The sequence below is a fragment of the Stylophora pistillata genome, chromosome 7 (assembly GCF_964205215.1).
Source record: "Stylophora pistillata chromosome 7, jaStyPist1.2, whole genome shotgun sequence".
Classification (NCBI taxonomy): domain Eukaryota; kingdom Metazoa; phylum Cnidaria; class Anthozoa; order Scleractinia; family Pocilloporidae; genus Stylophora; species Stylophora pistillata.
In genome coordinates this window covers 32,420,041-32,437,118 of record NC_142525.1, presented here as the reverse complement: position 1 = coordinate 32,437,118, position 17,078 = coordinate 32,420,041, and the positions used below count along the sequence as shown (strand labels likewise).

General features: G+C 39.6%; 3 protein-coding genes across 6 annotated transcripts; 2 read left to right on the top strand and 1 right to left on the bottom strand.

Annotated features, from left to right (window-relative positions):
• The first annotated feature begins 70 nt into the window (after window positions 1-70).
• Window positions 71-8,857, top strand: LOC111335620 (patatin-like phospholipase domain-containing protein 4). Of its 4 annotated transcripts, none has more exons than XM_022941583.2 (5): window positions 100-217; window positions 616-763; window positions 1,708-2,111; window positions 4,294-4,359; window positions 6,637-7,698. In XM_022941583.2, exons 3-5 carry the CDS (start codon window positions 1,713-1,715, stop codon window positions 6,973-6,975), a joined length of 804 nt encoding a protein of 267 aa, XP_022797318.2. In that variant the 5' UTR covers window positions 100-217; window positions 616-763; window positions 1,708-1,712; the 3' UTR covers window positions 6,976-7,698. The 4 variants fall into 4 exon arrangements, with proteins under 4 accessions (XP_022797319.2, XP_022797317.2, XP_022797318.2 ...); XM_088728115.1 differs by having other exon boundaries at window positions 108-217; window positions 621-763; XM_022941584.2 differs by lacking the exons at window positions 616-763; window positions 6,637-7,698 and adding an exon at window positions 8,406-8,857 and having other exon boundaries at window positions 71-217.
• Window positions 8,858-10,503: 1,646 nt separating this feature from the next.
• Window positions 10,504-14,011, top strand: LOC111335601 (uncharacterized). Its single transcript, XM_088728106.1, has 2 exons — window positions 10,504-11,761; window positions 13,862-14,011. The coding sequence occupies exons 1-2, from the start codon at window positions 11,387-11,389 to the stop codon at window positions 13,874-13,876; spliced, it is 390 nt and encodes a 129-aa protein (XP_088584232.1). The 5' UTR covers window positions 10,504-11,386; the 3' UTR covers window positions 13,877-14,011.
• A 39-nt stretch (window positions 14,012-14,050) lies between these two features.
• LOC111335600 (histamine H2 receptor-like) lies at window positions 14,051-16,992 on the bottom strand. Its single transcript, XM_088728107.1, has one exon. It carries the CDS (start codon window positions 15,824-15,826, stop codon window positions 14,918-14,920), a length of 909 nt encoding a protein of 302 aa, XP_088584233.1. The 5' UTR covers window positions 15,827-16,992; the 3' UTR covers window positions 14,051-14,917.
• Window positions 16,993-17,078: the final 86 nt, after the last annotated feature.

Genomic DNA, 17,078 nt, shown 5'->3' with positions numbered 1-17,078 from the left:
AGAAAATGCCAGAGGAAATAAGCCACTGAGTCACACGAAAAATCCCAAAAGTCCAGTCCAGTACTATAATTTTCCAGAGGCTAGACGCTTGCAAGCGCGGCTACTAAGTCTGTTGTTGTAGTCAAAGTTTTAGCTTGCTGGTTGCTCGCGAGGAGATAACCGTTTTGGTCAAGGATCAGAGAATAGCTGAATCCCAGCCCGTCGGCGTGGTGGATAGGTATAAGTGTGCTTTGTTTACGTTAAAGCAGAATTTGTGTATTCTTGCGTACCAACCCATTTTAATCTTGTTTCAAAGCAGCGTTGATCTTTTGTAGAAGTGTTTTATGAGACTCGACTGCATAATTTTGCATACATACATGGTTTATTTGATAAAGCAGGTTACTAGGTAGGCAAGACTAAAGTCCTGTTGTGGACTAAAGTCCTGATGACTTTCGAATTCCGAAGTCTAGCAAATCGTACCTTTTTCACCTTCTTTAACATGGAGGAAGTTGACCATTATTGTCTCAGACTATACAATAGAGAAGGAAACGACTACTGAAACGAACGGTACAGTAAACGGACAACCACATTAAAATAAGTAGAAACCACTAACACACACGGTCACAATTATTCTAGCACAGCAGAGAGACATGCCACGAATAGTCAATGTCTAATGATGGTATTTGATGATATGCACGAGCATTCGTCACAACTATGGGCAATATTGAATGAAGTTAATGCGGATTACGTGCAACCTGGGTCACATTCCTCCCCAATTTACAAGGTTGGAAAGTTTTTGTATTTCGTGTCCTCTGCTCCCCCCCTCCTTATTCCCCGCACTCGATGCTTTGTACGACAATTTTATTGCTTTCTAATGTCTAATGGTGAAAAGGAGGGCAACGTGTGGGATAGCAAAAGCTTATTTTTAAGGTTTGGTCAGCATTTGATGATTTTATGAACAGCTCAACAAATCTCAAGCTTGTTCAAGTAATTGTTTATCAGACCATTATTTAACGTATATGTGCACGATCCTTCGCAGTAAAGCACTATTTAAGCAATAGTGAAAATCAGACCTGAAAAAAATTCAGGCCTGTACGGGATTCGAACCACTGACCTCTGCGATACTAGTGGTGCGCTCTACCAATGAGCTAACAAGCCAACTGGGAGCAGGCCATCAAATTAATTCCACATAAACCCGTAGATGATAAATCAAACAACAAACATATGAAATACATATATATGAACTGCAGTTATGAAATGTATATGTGCACGATCCTTCGCAGTAAAGCACTATTTAAGCAATAGTGAAAATAGACCTGAAAAAAAAATTCAGGCCTGTACGGGATTCGAACCACTGACCTCTGCGATACTAGTGGTGCGCTCTACCAATGAGCTAACAAGCCAACTGGGAGCAGGCCATCAAATTAATTCCACATAAACCCGTAGATGATAAATCAAACAACAAACGTATGAAATACATAAATATGAACTGCGGTTATGAAACGTATATGTGTACAATCCTTCGTAGTAAAGCACTATTTAAGCAATAGTGAAAATCAGACCTGAAAAAAATTCATTTGATTTTCACTATTGCTTAAATAGTGCTTTACTGCGAAGGATTGTGCACATATACGTTTCATAACCGCAGTTCATATATATGTATTTCATATGTTTGTTGTCAGACCATTATTGTTTTAAATTGAATAGATCAGTTAACTTTAATTGCAGATCCCATGAACCTGTCATTTGCAGGCTGTGGTTTTCTTGGAGTTTACCACCTCGGAGTTGCAACTTGCCTAACATCGCATGCTCCACAGTTTTTAAAGAATGTAACAGCCTTTGCAGGTGCTTCAGCTGGGTCACTTGTTGCTGCAGTGCTAGCAACATCAGCCCCACTGGACAAGTGCTCAGATTATGTTATAGAACTTACTAATGAAGCTCGCAGACACCCACTGGGACCTTTTAATCCCCAGTTTGACCTGGTTGGGAGCTTAAGAAAAGGACTTGAACTTTATCTTCCTTCAAATTCCCACCGAATTGCTTCAGGAAGACTTTTTATTTCTGTGACCAGTTTAAAGGACAGGAAGAATGCTATTTTATCTGAGTTTGAATCTAAAGAAGACTTAATCCAGGTAATTCTTAATTTAGATGAATGGCTAAGACCTGGTATGAATTACATGTACATGTACTGTAAAGGAGGATACTGGGTGTAGATGTAGTCAGAAATTCAGATACTGCTACCAAAAGTAAAACAAAATTTTTGGAAAAGGACCTTTCTTTTTGCTGGCGCAGAAATTTTTGATAAACTTTCTTCAAACATTGTGAAGAGTGAAAACATTCAAACGTTCTGCTGCCGAGCAAGACATTTCTTTTTATCTTAACTTGATATTTTATCTGCTATTTTAGTTCTTAATTGTGTTTTGGCTTTGTAGTCTTAGGCTGTTAAAATCCTAGTCATACATATAAATAATTGAGAATTTTGATGTAATTTATTTTTAAGAAACAGGGCCCCTATGCAGGGCTCGAAAAATATTTGAATTACACCTTACCCATTGGGCAAGTAACCCTTAAGTTTTGCTTGTCCAGGGCACTTCCCTGCTTTCCCAAGTTTTCAAACTAATTAATAATTCATGAACAGTGATTTACCTGGATTTTACCTGGATTTTAGCATCAAAGGGCTAGCTTCGTTTTCACGGTAGAAATATGCGACTTCTCAGTTTTCACGTACAATTTCTACAGTTTTAATATATCGCTGTTTAGTTAAGTTTTGTACAGAGAAACCAAAACATTCTCGCAGGAAATGGCTACAATTAAGAAATAAACACAGCGTTTTCGTTCCCAACACAGCTATTTTTATCCTGGAAAGAAATTTGATCGGGGAAGATTTTGATCATGTGCTAGGCAACCACTTCTGAGCTGTGAGCACGCGTTGTGCAATCAATAAAACAACACTATAAATTGTAATTTTCGTCAAGCTTCATCTGAACACTTGATTACCCTTGGGCCTAAAGCTTACCATTTCTTCTCAAAATTGTTATCAAAAAGTTAGTCAGTCAATGGCTTGCCCGCTGGGTCCTTGCCTGTCGGGCAAGGAAGGAGAGAAAGTTACTTGGCCAAAAGGAAAATCTACTTGTCCCGGACGACCAGACGGGGGTTTTTCCGAGCCCTGCCTATGGATACCAGCCTTGAGCTGAATGGGTTACCCTGTGTAAATAAAGTTTTACTTACTTACTTACTGCTTAACCCTTAAAGCTCCAATAGTGACCATCATCTAATTTCTCCCAGCAAAATCACTGCCAAATCAAATGTATAGATCATGAAAATGATTGAACTAATCACCGAATATTAAATGTCTTGATGTTTGAACAAATTCTCTTAATTGGTAAAATAAGAAACATGGACAGGGTTCGACACTAACTTTTCAACTTACTATCCCAGTGGCTAGTGACAACTTAGATGTCATGACAATTTCAGTTTGTTTACTAGCCATACTGGCTTGTGGAAATAAAAAACCACAAGCCAAAACTGAATTTCTACTAGTCTGTGGCTAGTTGGCTACCATTAGTATTGAGTCCTGATGGAGAAGACTGACAAGAATATACATGTACTTAGTTTTTATTAACCAAGTGGGAGGTCTGTATGGGAGAATCTTGACCGAGGTTGTTAGTACAGACCGAATGCAGTGAGGTCTGTACCAGCAACCGAGGTCAAGATTCTCCCATACAGACTGACCTAGCTCGATTGATAAGATGTTTATTATATGGCTGTCTTATCTGCCAATTTTTTATATTCTTTGTACCTTTTTTATCTACACCGGTCTAGATGCCGGTCTATATGGGAAAATCTAGACCAGTTTCAGTATTGATTTCAGCCAATCAAATTCATGAATTCAGTAGTTCCCAGTCCGTGTGAGACACAGCCATATAATAAATGTTGATATCAGCATTTAGTGGGTTTATCCTTCAACCCCTAAAAGTGATGAGTAGGGTGTACTTCATTTCTCCTTACAATATCACCCCTGAATCACACATTGAGGTCAGGAGAATCAAGGAAATGATCTGCAACCGAAGAAGCTCTTGATTATTAAACAAATTCTCCTTGTCAACACCTTAGGAAATGTGTAGAGAACAGTATGGAGAATATGCATACTGATTTTCGGCTGTAAAGGGTTGAGAATTGAGATTCCTTGTATTGTACGAGCACCCTGTTGCATGCACATAGCACTTACTAATATCACATCTTTTATCAACAAGCTACTTTAAACTGATTGGTTTATAAGGAAATAATGATTTTACCTTGTCTTCTCATTACAAGGTTCTTTTGGCGAGTTGTTATATTCCTTTTTATGCTGGATTGAACTTCCCCAGATTTAAAGGGCAGGTAGGGTATTTTGTTTTATTGTTTGGTTGGTTTGTTTTGTCTGCCTTCAGCATTACTGTTGTTATTTGCAATTTTCTTACCTACTTAAAATTGACTCTTTTAATACTACAGAGCCCCTTAACAAAAGTATCCAATCATTACAGAGCCCCTGAATAAAACTAACCAATCACATTATAGGAAACAAGTACTGATTCCAGCCAACTTAATTGTGCCATCCAGTTAAAAGGAATTTCAACAGAATTTAGATGTACTGATGGCTTGTTTCCCATAATGAACCTTAAAAAATTGAATTTAAAAGGAGGAACTGTTGTTACATTATTCACTTAGAATTTGGCTTGAATTAGCTCCGCGTCTTTATACAAACATGATCTTTAATACTCTATGACTGACGTTGGTTAAAACTAAGGAAAATAACAAACGGTTACACTAGTTTCATAATATACAACCTAAAGAAATAACGAACAACAATACTATAAAATACTTACATTGTCACGGCCACAGAAACATTACTCAACTGCTCTTAGCGAAAAAAAAAAAAAAGGAAACGGTTACATTACATGATAAATTATGCAGGCAGCACAGAGCGACACAAGGCGGCAACGAAATGACAAGAAAAGTGCTAATGAAACAATAAGTATAATTGCAGAGTGAAAAGATTTAAATAAATGGACTCCAAACACGCAAAGAGAAAAAGAGAAGAAAAAAAAAACCAACAAGAAAAAATGTCGCACTTGGAACTTACACTTAGTACAGATTCCATGGTACTAACAAGGGGGATTTGTTGAACAATCCAGAGTTCCTTTATATACTGATCATTTCCTTTCTTCTCATGACCTTGCAGTAGTATTTGAGGGTTGGCGTGTGGGGAGCTGGGTTGGCGTGTGGGTAGCAGGGTTGGCGTGTGGGGAGCAGGGTTGGCGTGTGGGTAGCAGGGTTGGCGTGTGGGTAGCAGGGTTGGCGTGTGGGTAGCAGGGTTGGCGTGTGGGGAGCAGGGTTGGCGTGTGGGGAGCAAGGTTGGCGTGTGGGGAGCAGGGTTGGCGTGTGGGGAGCTGGGTTGGCGTGTGGGGAGCAGGGTTGGCGTCTGGGGAGCAGGGTTGGCGTGTGGGGAGCATGGTTGGCGTGTGGGGAGCAGGGTTGGCGTGTGGGGAGCAAGGTTGGCGTGTGGGGAGCATGGTTGGCGTGTGGGGAGCAGGGTTGGCGTGTGGGGAGCAGGGTTGGCGTGTGGGGAGCAGGGTTGGCGTGTGGGGAGCAGGGTTGGCGTGTGGGGAGCAGGGTTGGCGTGTGGGGAGCAGGGTTGGCGTGTGGGGAGCAGGGTTGGCGTGTGGGGAGCAGGGTTGGCGTGTGGGGAGCTGGGTTGGCGTGTGGGGAGCAGGGTTGGCGTCTGGGGAGCAGGGTTGGCGTGTGGGGAGCATGGTTGGCGTGTGGGGAGCAGGGTTGGCGTGTGGGGAGCAGGGTTGGCGTGTGGGGAGCAGGGTTGGCGTGTGGGGAGCAGGGTTGGCGTGTGGGGAGCAAGGTTGGCGTGTGGGGAGCAGGGTTGGCGTGTGGGTAGCAAGGTTGGCGTGTGGGGAGCATGGTTGACGTGTGGGGAGCAGGGTTGGCGTGTGGGGAGCAGGGTTGGCGTGTGGAGAGCAAGGTTGGCGTGTGGGGAGCAGGGTTGGCGTAGTGGTGAGAGCGCTCGCCTTCCATCAATGGGTCCTGGGTTCGATTCCCGGACCCGGCGTCATAAGTGGATTGAGTTTGTTGGTTCTCTACTCTGCTCCGAGAGGCTTTTCTCCGGGTACTCCGGTTTTCCCCTCTCCACAAAAACCATCATCATTTGAATTTATTTGATTTAGAGTTTATTTGCATTTACACACGACCCCACAAGCTGTTCAGCTTTACACATCATCTTGTCTAAATAAAGGTGTTATTATTATTATAGACCACTTTCTTAAATAGCTGCCGTATAAATATTCTTTTGTTTAAATTTAAATTAGCCCTACTGGCCTCGCTTGAGATAATGTATTCTTCTGAATTTTGTACTGGAGAACGAGGCCAGTAGGGCTAATTTAAATTTAAACAAAAGAATATTAATCCAGCAGCCATTTATGAAAGTGGTCTATATTATATTATTACTCACCCTCAGGCTCTAAGGGGTCAAAGGGTGGAAAAGGAGTTTACCACGCTAACACGTCTCCCGCAGAGTGACCAAGGGAAGGGGTTTTGACAAACCCGCTGTATTATCCTAAGGCTTCGTATATACAGGTAACCTTTGCATGTGTTTTATTTTCTTGACAGAAATGGGTAGACGGCGGACTTAGTGATAATTTACCAAGGCTTCCGTTTGGCCGAACTATACGAGTATCTCCATTCAGTGGTAATGGTAATGATATCTGCCCACAAGACGAGTCTCGTGGTTTTACTGATGTCACTTTCCATAATATGAATGTCTACGTAAATAGAGAGAATCTTCAAAGGGAGCTGCAGATATTTATTCCTCCCAAGAAAGATGGTATTGAGAGTTTAGTGCAGTTAGGTTTTAATGACACCCTGAGATTTCTGCGAAAAGAGAACTTGTGTAATTATTCAGTAAAACCACGTTCTTCAGCACTTCCCATGAAAAATATTCAAGAATAGTGGCACATTCTAGTTGAAATAATTGACTGTCACTTTTCCCGTCATTTTATTTGTACGTGACCTTCGAGATGGAAATTCACTTGAATATATTAATTTCTAGTAAAGATAGTATTTTTCAATGACGATCAGGTTGGTGGTAATCTGCGAAACCTATTCTTATGTGGAATATTGCGTACATGTAACAACAAAAGTATTATATTATTATTATTTTATGACTTTAAATAATGACATTGGCTTAATCCTTCTATCGTTCCCAAGTCCCATGTCATTCTTCCTACGTTTGTAGATGTGGTCATAGAGATTAGGGCATATTTGTATGGCTGCAATTTGGAAAGGATGCATGCAAAAATTTGATGATTATTTGTTTAACCTTTTCTAAGAGGAGTTGTTGATTATCCGCTTTACACACAGCATTAGAAAATGTCGAAACTATAAGAGTTAGCGAAATTAAGCCTTGACGAGAGTCAGGTGTGGTTGGAACTTCTCGGAAGCAGATGTGCATGTACAGTATTTTATGACTTAGGCAAGAACAGTGTGTTAGTATGAAAATTAAATCATATATATTTATTACTAGTTTTTATATTTTAATCTATGGTTTTACAGTTAGTACCTTGGATAGGTTTATAGTGACAAGTAAATCTGAATTTTTGGTGTAATGATCAGTGTAACTTTGTTGTTTATTATTATGGAATTAACATGAAAATTAAAATGTTAGGAGTTCAAGATGTTTACCTCCGGGTGAAGACTAATACAACTATTTCAGTCTTTGGGCAGATCATCAGTTACCGCTGAATGGAGCTTTTGCTTCTAAAGGCCTCAGATTTCGTGAAACTAAAGCTAGAATATATCTTGATGTCTTACCATTCGTTTATTTCTTGTCTCTGCGCGCTGACACACTTTTCAGTGCGCCACTAGACTCGGCCCATAGAGGTCTTCGAAACCAGTCGGGGCCCTTTTGTTGTGTGCATGGATAAGATATTTTACCCTCACATATCCTCTCTCCAGCCAGGAGTGTAAACAGATGTCAAATAGCGATCAAGGACACTTGAAGACCTGCAAGGGCAACCTGTGCTGGAGAAGTATTCCATCCTGCAAGAATTGTAAAACTTTCATTTCATTCGCCCCTGAAATCGTTTAACCCCAAAGAGTGACTACCATGAAATTTCTCCTCACCACATCGCTCTCGAATCACACACTGAATAAGGTCACAGAATAAAGGAAATGATCACCAACTATATAGGCTCTTGATTGTTAAAAAAATTCTCCTTGTCAGCGCCTTAGGAAATATATAGAGAACAGTATGGAGAATATGCATACTGAAGTTATATTTTAGAGTGTAAACGTTAATAAAAGAAAAATCGGTCAACGCTGTTGTTAGATGAGCGACTAGGCTCGTGCCCAGACTCTACATATTTTTTTACGTTTCTTAGGCCTGGTATGACGGTGGTTTCACTGATAACCAGCCTGTCCCTCCAACGGGGTCGACCATCAGAGTATCACCATTTGGCGGGAACAGCGAGATCTGTCCTCGAGATGAATCGTACGTCTTTTCTGAACTAAACTGGAGGCAAATGCACGTGTATGTTAACAAAGAAAACATCAGCAGAGGGAGACACGTCTTGTACCCACCCAGGAAACAACTCTTGACTAAACTATTTGCAAATGGCAACGATGATGCCTTACAGTTTGTCAAGAATAATCGCTTGACTTGATGCAATCTGATGTGTTATGATGCCAGTTGATTATAGCACTTTTCAAGTGAGTGTCGAAAACCAAAACCAGTTATAACAGCGACCAATCAGAGGAAAGATTGACATCATCAGCAGCCAATGAGGACTCAAAGTGAAAACAAACAAAGTTAATAAAGCGTGGGAAAACGTGACCTAACTTGTGTGTAGTGTTGCATCTGACTGATTCAGAGAGTGATGGTGCGAGTTTTATGGACCAATCACCAAGCGAAGTCACGCAAAACCAAAACAATTCCGGATTACATTCACCATCCCATTGATTGGAAATTGCTCTAATGTTAACCTTAATATGGAGTTAAGTGTCATGAGTGATCATGGTATTAACGATTAATTTTCCGAATTTCTCGTCCTTGAATGCGGTTACAGGGGAATGCAAAGAGAACAGTCATTACCCATGTAATGCGTTTGCATGTACTCTCCCTTTGACAGCTCCTCAAATGAGTGGTTTATCGAGTGTTTTTTTGTTTTGTTTTGTTTTGTTTTTTTTATCGTGTATTTGAATGGCTGTATGTGTCCAAGTAAAAACTTGAAATGTAAAGAATAAGCTATGTGTCATGAACCATTTCAAAACACAAATGATGTGTGTGTGCTTCTTATCTTTGATGCATTATATTTGGCATGCGAAATAAAAATCGACCATCTTCGACATAGGCCATTTCCTCTACGGAGATGGCGACTGAAAATGATCGATATCAAAGTCCTGAATGTTCAGGCTATGTGAGGTGTGACGGAGCATAATCTATAGCACCAAGCATTTCCTTTTCTTTGCATCTTCCTCACCCTTCACAACTTGGCCACCTTTTCTGATTCATATGGTAGCTCTAATGATATCTCGCGTAGATGCAAACACCCGGTCCATTTATTGGCAATTCAGTTGCAACAACACAATTTACCAAAAGTGTTGAATGAATCGATCAAACATGCTCGTTTATTTCTTTCTTCCTCTTTTCGTTGTCTTTTTCTCCCAATGAACAGCGTTTTTCAAGATCTTTTCAAAGTGGCGTCGAAACCAGAGAAAAATTAACAGCTCCTTTCTGTTTACACAGTTTCTTCTTTAGTAGAAAGGCCGTAAGATTTTTACCAACAAACCAAAAGTCATTATCGCGTAGATTACAAAGGCCAGTGATGAAATATTAAACCTTTACTGTTCTGAGGTATTAGGCCGTAACACCGCCATGGGCAACAACTTAAAATTTTCTCGGTTAACTGAGGCAATATTATTCAAAATAATATCTCTAGGACAGAAGCCTTCCACGATTATCTTACTTTTAGATAATTCCCTCAAGGGAACCAAACAGGTGACACTATTTGTTATTACTTGAGGATGGTATGCGGTGGAAATTTCGTTTTCCAGTATTTACTAGTACGGTTTACCGATTAAATGAAGTGTACCTACATAACTTTACAAGCTAAAAACTACTAACTTCATAAACTTTTATTTACGCACTTGCTCTACGATTTCAGGTTTTCTGCAGCTTGATCCAAATACAAGTTTTGAACATTCTGTTTTTGTCTTGCTATGCTTTTTTTTACCCTTTTTTTTAGCTTTCCGTTTCATCTGTTCACACAGTAATGCAAACATTTCACAAAACAATGTATTGATTTTACTTTCTGCCTCTCAGTTGTATTCTTTTCATTTGAACGAAATTTCTATTCAGGTGATTGTACCTATCTCAGATAAGCACAGCACTTTATTTCCTGTCACAAGCACGAGAGCAATTATCAATGCTACCCAATTAGTCATAAAATATATTTTTTCCCCACTCACTTTTCGTGGCTCATAATCAGGTTGAGACAGCATGCGCACTTCGGTAATTTCGCGGTGGTAAAAGTAGTGCGCTCACTTTGCAACGTGAATTAGAGTTTGAATAACCAAAGAGGAGATGGGTATTAGTGCTAATGCTTTGCCTTTTTGTCTGTGTTTTTTGGCTCAAAGATTGGGGTCTTTTTTTGTTTTTAATTTTAAGCTTGCTAAACGTTGCAATGAGTTCGGTACTGTCAACAAATCAGTTTTACTTTCCAAATGTGTTTTTTAAAGCTTATTCTCTTAAGAAAGCAAATATCAATTTTCTTCTTTAGTCCATATATATCTTATTAGACGTTTTGTTGTGTAGTATCGCTGAGTATTTTACGAGCCCGTAGGAGTACAAATATCGCGTGATATTTGTACTCGTCTTGCGCGTTATTTGTACTCTACGAAGCACAGTTGGATGATAAAATAACTTATTTTCTTTTCTTTCAATGTGGCAACGATTGAGAAAGTCGACCGGTTCGCAAAACAATTGTGTTCAAATGTTGATTTAGAGAATGCTCAAACGTTGTGCCTTCAAACTTTTAATGCTTATCTGAGTAAGAAACCTGATAATGTTTATATTTGTCATCATCTGTTTTGACTTCCCACCTGCACGATAACAGAGTAATCACAAGGAGGTAAGAGATGGTATATCATAAACAAACATACTTGGGAGTCGTAAGGCATTAAATTGTTTTCAGAGGTAATGTATTATTTGTACACAAGTTTATTACATTGATGCATTTAAAAGTGTGCTGTAAGTGAGGTGTAAAAGCCATTCATTCAAAACTGTAGGAGCTTTCAGACCCCGGTGTGGCCTTCAACTTTCAAAAATCATCTAGAAGGAATCAGTTACACTTTAAAAAAAATTATGACTACACATTCCCACAACAATTCTTCCAGTTCGCTAAACGCGACTAATTTGGGGGAACTGAGCATTTGTCAAAATGAACTTAGTCAGGCAGAAGGGATTACTTTCACTGTTCTGTCTCTCACGTGTGGCGTCCTTGCAGTTGGAGGGAACTTTGCCCTCATTGTAGCTCTCTACCGCACATCAACGGTTGGCCTTCGTGTAAATAACTACTTCATTGGTTCGCTAGCATTCGCCGACTTCTTGATCGGTCTTACCATGACACCGCTGTATATTTGTTACGCCCTCGCCACTTATGTTGATTTGTGGGTAGTAAAGCTCGAATCCTTTCTTTGGATTGTGACAGTGACGGCCACCACGTACAGCTTAATCGCGGTGAGTTTGGATAGGCTGATTTCAGTCCTGTATCCTCTTCGTTATCATCAATTGATGACTGAGAAACGCTGTCGTTCCGCCATCGCCTTGATTTGGTTTGGATCCTTTATTTTTGGATTTCCAAGGCTTGTTATTGATGACATTAATAAGTTAAGAAGGTTTTGGATCTCTTGTTCTGTTTCCACAGTAGTCATTCCTCTGATAATACTGTGCTTGTGTTACGGTAGAATATATTCGGTTGTACACAAACAGAATCGAACGGTGGCCCCCTCCGAGTTGTCGACGGCAGGTGTAAGAAACAAAAAGGCAGTTAAAACAATTGGAATAATTGTCAGTCTGTTCATCATAACATTTACTCCAAGCGCTGTTGTGTATTTTTTGCTTTTGTTCGAAAAAGATTTTTGCCAAGAAATGATTTTAAATCACGCGTGGATTTGGGTGGCGTTTGTATCATTCACCCATTCTGCTTTCAATCCTTGGGTTTATGGACTTAGATATCCAGAACTCCGAAACTCCTTAAAGCACTCTTTCGTGAATAGTAATATTTAGCTGACAATCATGAATTATAATGGTCCTTGGGTCTATATGCAAATACAGTACAAAGTAATCTTAATCAGTAATGGTTTCATTGCATTAAAATAATCAAAAGATGTCCATTTGTTGATACGATACTAAAATATAAACCCATCTATTTTGAATATCCCCCCAGCGTGAAGACATAACTGTCACCATAAACGGATAAATACTCTTCTAACAAGAACTGTTGTGTTGCACAAACTAAGTAAGATCATTATAAGTTGCTCTTTAATTAGGCACTTGCAGATTCTATTTTGTTTCATTGTAATAAACGTCTCGTAAATTTCTAGTATGGTGTACTTCTTAAAACAACTGTCACTTTGATTGCAACGAAATTTTTTTCAATTGAGTTGCCGGAAAATGTAAACCGGCCACCATAAGGGGTTTCTGTAAAGATGAAGTTCCGTGCGTTCAGCCAGAGCGTCAAAGCCCCTCAATTTATTCTATCAATTCAGTTGATAAAACCAAATTATCTCGCAGTCTCCTCCACCGACCAAGCACCACCGATCCTTCAGAAAATTGCACACTTTCTTTCATTAGATATATTTTTTTTAACTCATGAACACGGATAGAAAATGAATTATTTTAGGTAAAGAAAAGGAGCCGTGTTTCCCTTAAGTAAAACTTGCTGTTACCTAATTTTCACGTTTAAGAGGATTTTCCTTCTCTCGTTAATAAGATCTTAAGTAGCATTATGAATATTTGCATGATCAGGGAGTTTAGAAACAGCAAGATTTCAACATATATAAGGGGTGTCTAACTATATGCTGTTGTACCGAAGCCAAAAACCGACAAGGAGGTCGCCGAACAGTATTATAACATAACCAAGGTAAAGCGCGCGCTCTGATTGGTCAATTTAGCGTCCCCCATTTGCCCATGGGTGTACGCTGCCGACGCGAGCACATGCAAAGACTATTTTTCCACGCGCGCTTGTTTTTTCTGGTCACGTAAGATTTGTTAAATAAAAGGGAACTCTTTAGCTACAATGTATCAATGTTATGTTATAAAACATAACATTGAAAAAGAAGCGTAAGAGTCGCTCGAGGCGATAGCCGAGAGCGACTCTAGCTTCTTGAGTGCTTAGCAAACCTCCCAAGTGCATCCATAACTCAATAGTGTACGCTGTGGTGTTTGCCATTTGTTAATTGAAGCCATCTGATGAATGCACAACAGTCTCAGGCCCTATCCAGTAAATGGTTTGAACCCGGGGATAACATGTGTAAGTGTAAAGCGATCGTCCGGATAAGAGAAGTCCTGAGAACGACTGTTGTCGGTGGTGTTGACTGACGTTTCGACACCCTAAGCAGAGGCCATCATCAGAATCAAGTGAATAGTTGTTATCAGTCGAATGTTTTATCTGGTGAGTGGCAGGACTAAATTCCTATTTCCACCCTTGCGTGCTTTGCAATGCGATGTAGGGAATGAAGAAACTAAACTATGATAGAACTCTGGTGAGATTCCATGTTGTATTTGGAAAATGCTTTGCACAAAGATCCTAATGCAATTCATTCTTGTCTTTATTAGGCTACACCCACCTGATATCCAGTGCTGAAGTATGCTTTTCTCCCCTGCAGGATTTATTTGAGAATTACATGAGCTGATATAAGAAGATTTACATCATATTCATTCGTAATTGGATAGCTAGCGACACTTTCATGGAAATGTTTTCATTTATGCTTAGGATATTGCTGAACAATGGAAAGAGGTTTGAGATCATAAACTTACCGGCGTTATGAATTTGCAAACAGTTGCGGAAATGTAATTTTATAGAGTGAAATTAAAAACACGCAAAAACAATTTTGCAAGTGTTATTATTATTGCTGATCATTATTAGCGAGTGAAATGAAGTTGTCATCAGACGCCATACAGCAGCCTAAGGTGTTTCTAATTTTCGGGATCTCTTGATATTTCGCTTGATAGGAAATTTTCTGAAGAAATTCGGTGAAAAGTTCTGACCGTCCGGGCATTCAGTTCTTTCAGGACCTTGCCTGGCTGTAGGCCAGTTAGTGACAGCAGCATATTTTCAATGACGCAGTTATCACCATCTAAATTAATCAAGAATACAGAAATGACAGTCTCTTTCCAAAAATGCTTCCTGAAACTGTCTCAGTTGACTAAGTGCACAATTGACACATACATTAATTTCTTATCGACGCTGAAACTTAACCTTTCTGACTGAGGTGTACGCGTTTGTTCTTCAGACTATGACAAAAGTATTTTTATTAAAAGATCAGTATTTTTCGATGACTGGATTTCCCCGTCTATGAAAATTATGAAAGAAGGTAACATTTAAGCGTACTTAACCAAAAGCTTCATAGCAAACGTCCAGTACATACTGGTTACTGCCAGATCTTGCTACTGCCAGATCTTCAACCTCTGATCACAGCCGTTTACTTTGGCTCTATGCAACAAACGAGGACTCGTTCTGACTGACTTTAGGAAAATCTAACATCTTGTCAGCGTCAATCTTTGAAAATGACACCAGGTTCAGATATGGCGGAAACATCAGTTATGAATAACAGCCTTTGCCAGAACCCCTATGTTACTGACCGCGCAGTGATGAGGAAAATGGCTTCTTTTTCACCTAAAAGCTTTGCACTTTTTGTCAAATAATTTTTTAAAACATTTTCTTAACTCTTCATGTCTGAAACCATAAACCCACGGATTGAAAGCAGAGTGGTAGAACGATACCAGCGCGACCCACAGCCATGAGTTATTGAGTTCAAACTCCTTGCAGATATCATCCTCAAATAGGAGCATAAAATAAACAACAGCACTTGGCGTGAAAGTCACAATAAAGAGACAAACTATTATTCCGATGGTTACTGCAGCCTTTTTGTTAACGAAACCTTCCCTCGAGTCGTTAGGATTGTTGATGAGATCACCATGTTTTTCCCTAACTATGGTATAAATTCGTCCATAGCTATAGCACATGATGAGCAAAGGAACTGCAACAGTTGCGATAGAGCAAGTAATCCATAATTTTTCTAGTTTTTGGAAGTCATTAATGAATAGTCTTGGTGAACCAAATATGACAGATCCCAACCAAATGAGTGCGATGATCACAGCGCAACGTTTCTTAGTTATAATCTCATGATAACGCAGTGGGTAAATAACCGATATCAGCCGGTCAATACTCACAGCACTTAAGCTGTGCGTTGTGGCTGAAGTGGTCACAATCCAAAGAAAGCCTTCGAGCTTGACGAGCCATGGCGGTTCAAAAGCGACACCATAGCATATGTATAACGGTGTAATCATTAATCCGATTATCAGATCAGCCATGGCTAACGAGACAACAAAAATGTTATTCATCTTTTCACGGACCGTTCCACAATAACGAAAAATGACCAGCAGTGTCAAATTTCCTCCTATGGCCAAAAGTCCGCAGATGGAGCACAGAAAGACGAAGATGATCGACTGAAGCTCGCCCAAGCCATAGAAACATTTCTTGGACTCGCAATCTTGACAATGATCATCAAGTCCACCCATGTCAGTTTATTTTTTTTGTATTGATAGCAAAATTCAGGGTTAGTTGTTATCAACCAAAGTTCAGCCTTCGATCTTGCAATATCCCATCAACAACGTGATCTCAAATGCCACCTATATGCATGCCTGACAACGAAATAAAGCGCAGTTCTTTCAGCACCCTTAAAAATGTTAAAATTTCAAATGAAAGAAAATCATTTCGGTCGCAGCTGCTAAAACAAAGCTGCACCACCACACTTTCATTCGAATTCTTAAGTCCCAAAGAAGCGAGGTAAACAAATCAGATTTATGAAAACCCCATACCTTTCCATTTTTTAACCTCAGTATCAGCAAGTTAAACTGGCTGCCAAAAATTAAAGGTACTTAGATTTCTTCAATTTTGTTACTAAATAAATCTGAATCTTGATGCGAAGTCAAATTGAATTAATTAATACAAAGTAAACTTCTGTGTCATAATCCAAACATGAATTTGAGTTGCATCCCGTTGTTTACTACAGAAGAAATTTAACAAGAGTGAATCGCAATCATTTATTATGTCTAAAATTTAAAGGCGTTAAGATTCCACACAGCTCTCGTAATTATAAAACTGACAGCCCGTAGCATTTCACGAACTTTGACTGAGGCCTGTCTTTGGTAGAGGACACATTTACTGCAGCTAATGTGGTAATTATTACTCGCAATTTTGTGAACCGATGACACCCTCGCGTCTCTGAATTTGAACAAGGTCCTATAACGAGATTTTTGCTTTGGATGTAGTCCGAAAACCACCCGCTGTACATGGAAAGACACGAATCTAATTCTAGAATTTCAACCAAAGTTCATCTTTTCTAGAGATTTCCAAGAATTCGACGAAAACGTGCACGACACGAGTAATCTTTTCAGCGTAGTGACATACGTAAATAATGACAAATATCATTGCGTGGGTGAAGTCCAATATTTTGCGCTCAGCATATCCGAGTGTTAGCTTTTTCACACTCGAGTTCCCGAGTGATATGTGAACGGGAGCATAGTTGAACGTAACGAGATAAAAGAAAAAAGGAGAGTAGGGAGAGAGGGAACAAAATATGGTGGTGAATGTTAGAATGCTAATTGAAACATAAAATGGAATGTGTATTAAAGAAGACGCACCTCGAGGAAAACGAAATAAAAAAGACAGAATAAAGGAAACGTTAGTGGTGAAAATATCAAAGGGGTTAACAAAGGAACGTAAACGGAAATATGTAATACAACGCTTCTGGAGAACATACCACAACGA

Coding starts and splice junctions, on each gene's coding strand:
- LOC111335620 (XM_022941582.2), top strand. CDS start 1,713: ATGAACCTGTCATTTGCAGGCTGTGGTTTTCTTGGAGTTTACCACCTC. Junction 2,112..4,293: donor CTAAAGAAGACTTAATCCAG/GTAATTCTTAAT, acceptor TCTCATTACAAG/GTTCTTTTGGCGAGTTGTTA. Junction 4,360..6,636: donor TCCCCAGATTTAAAGGGCAG/GTAGGGTATTTT, acceptor TTTTCTTGACAG/AAATGGGTAGACGGCGGACT.
- LOC111335601 (XM_088728106.1), top strand. CDS start 11,387: ATGACTACACATTCCCACAACAATTCTTCCAGTTCGCTAAACGCGACT.
- LOC111335600 (XM_088728107.1), bottom strand. CDS start 15,826: ATGGGTGGACTTGATGATCATTGTCAAGATTGCGAGTCCAAGAAATGT.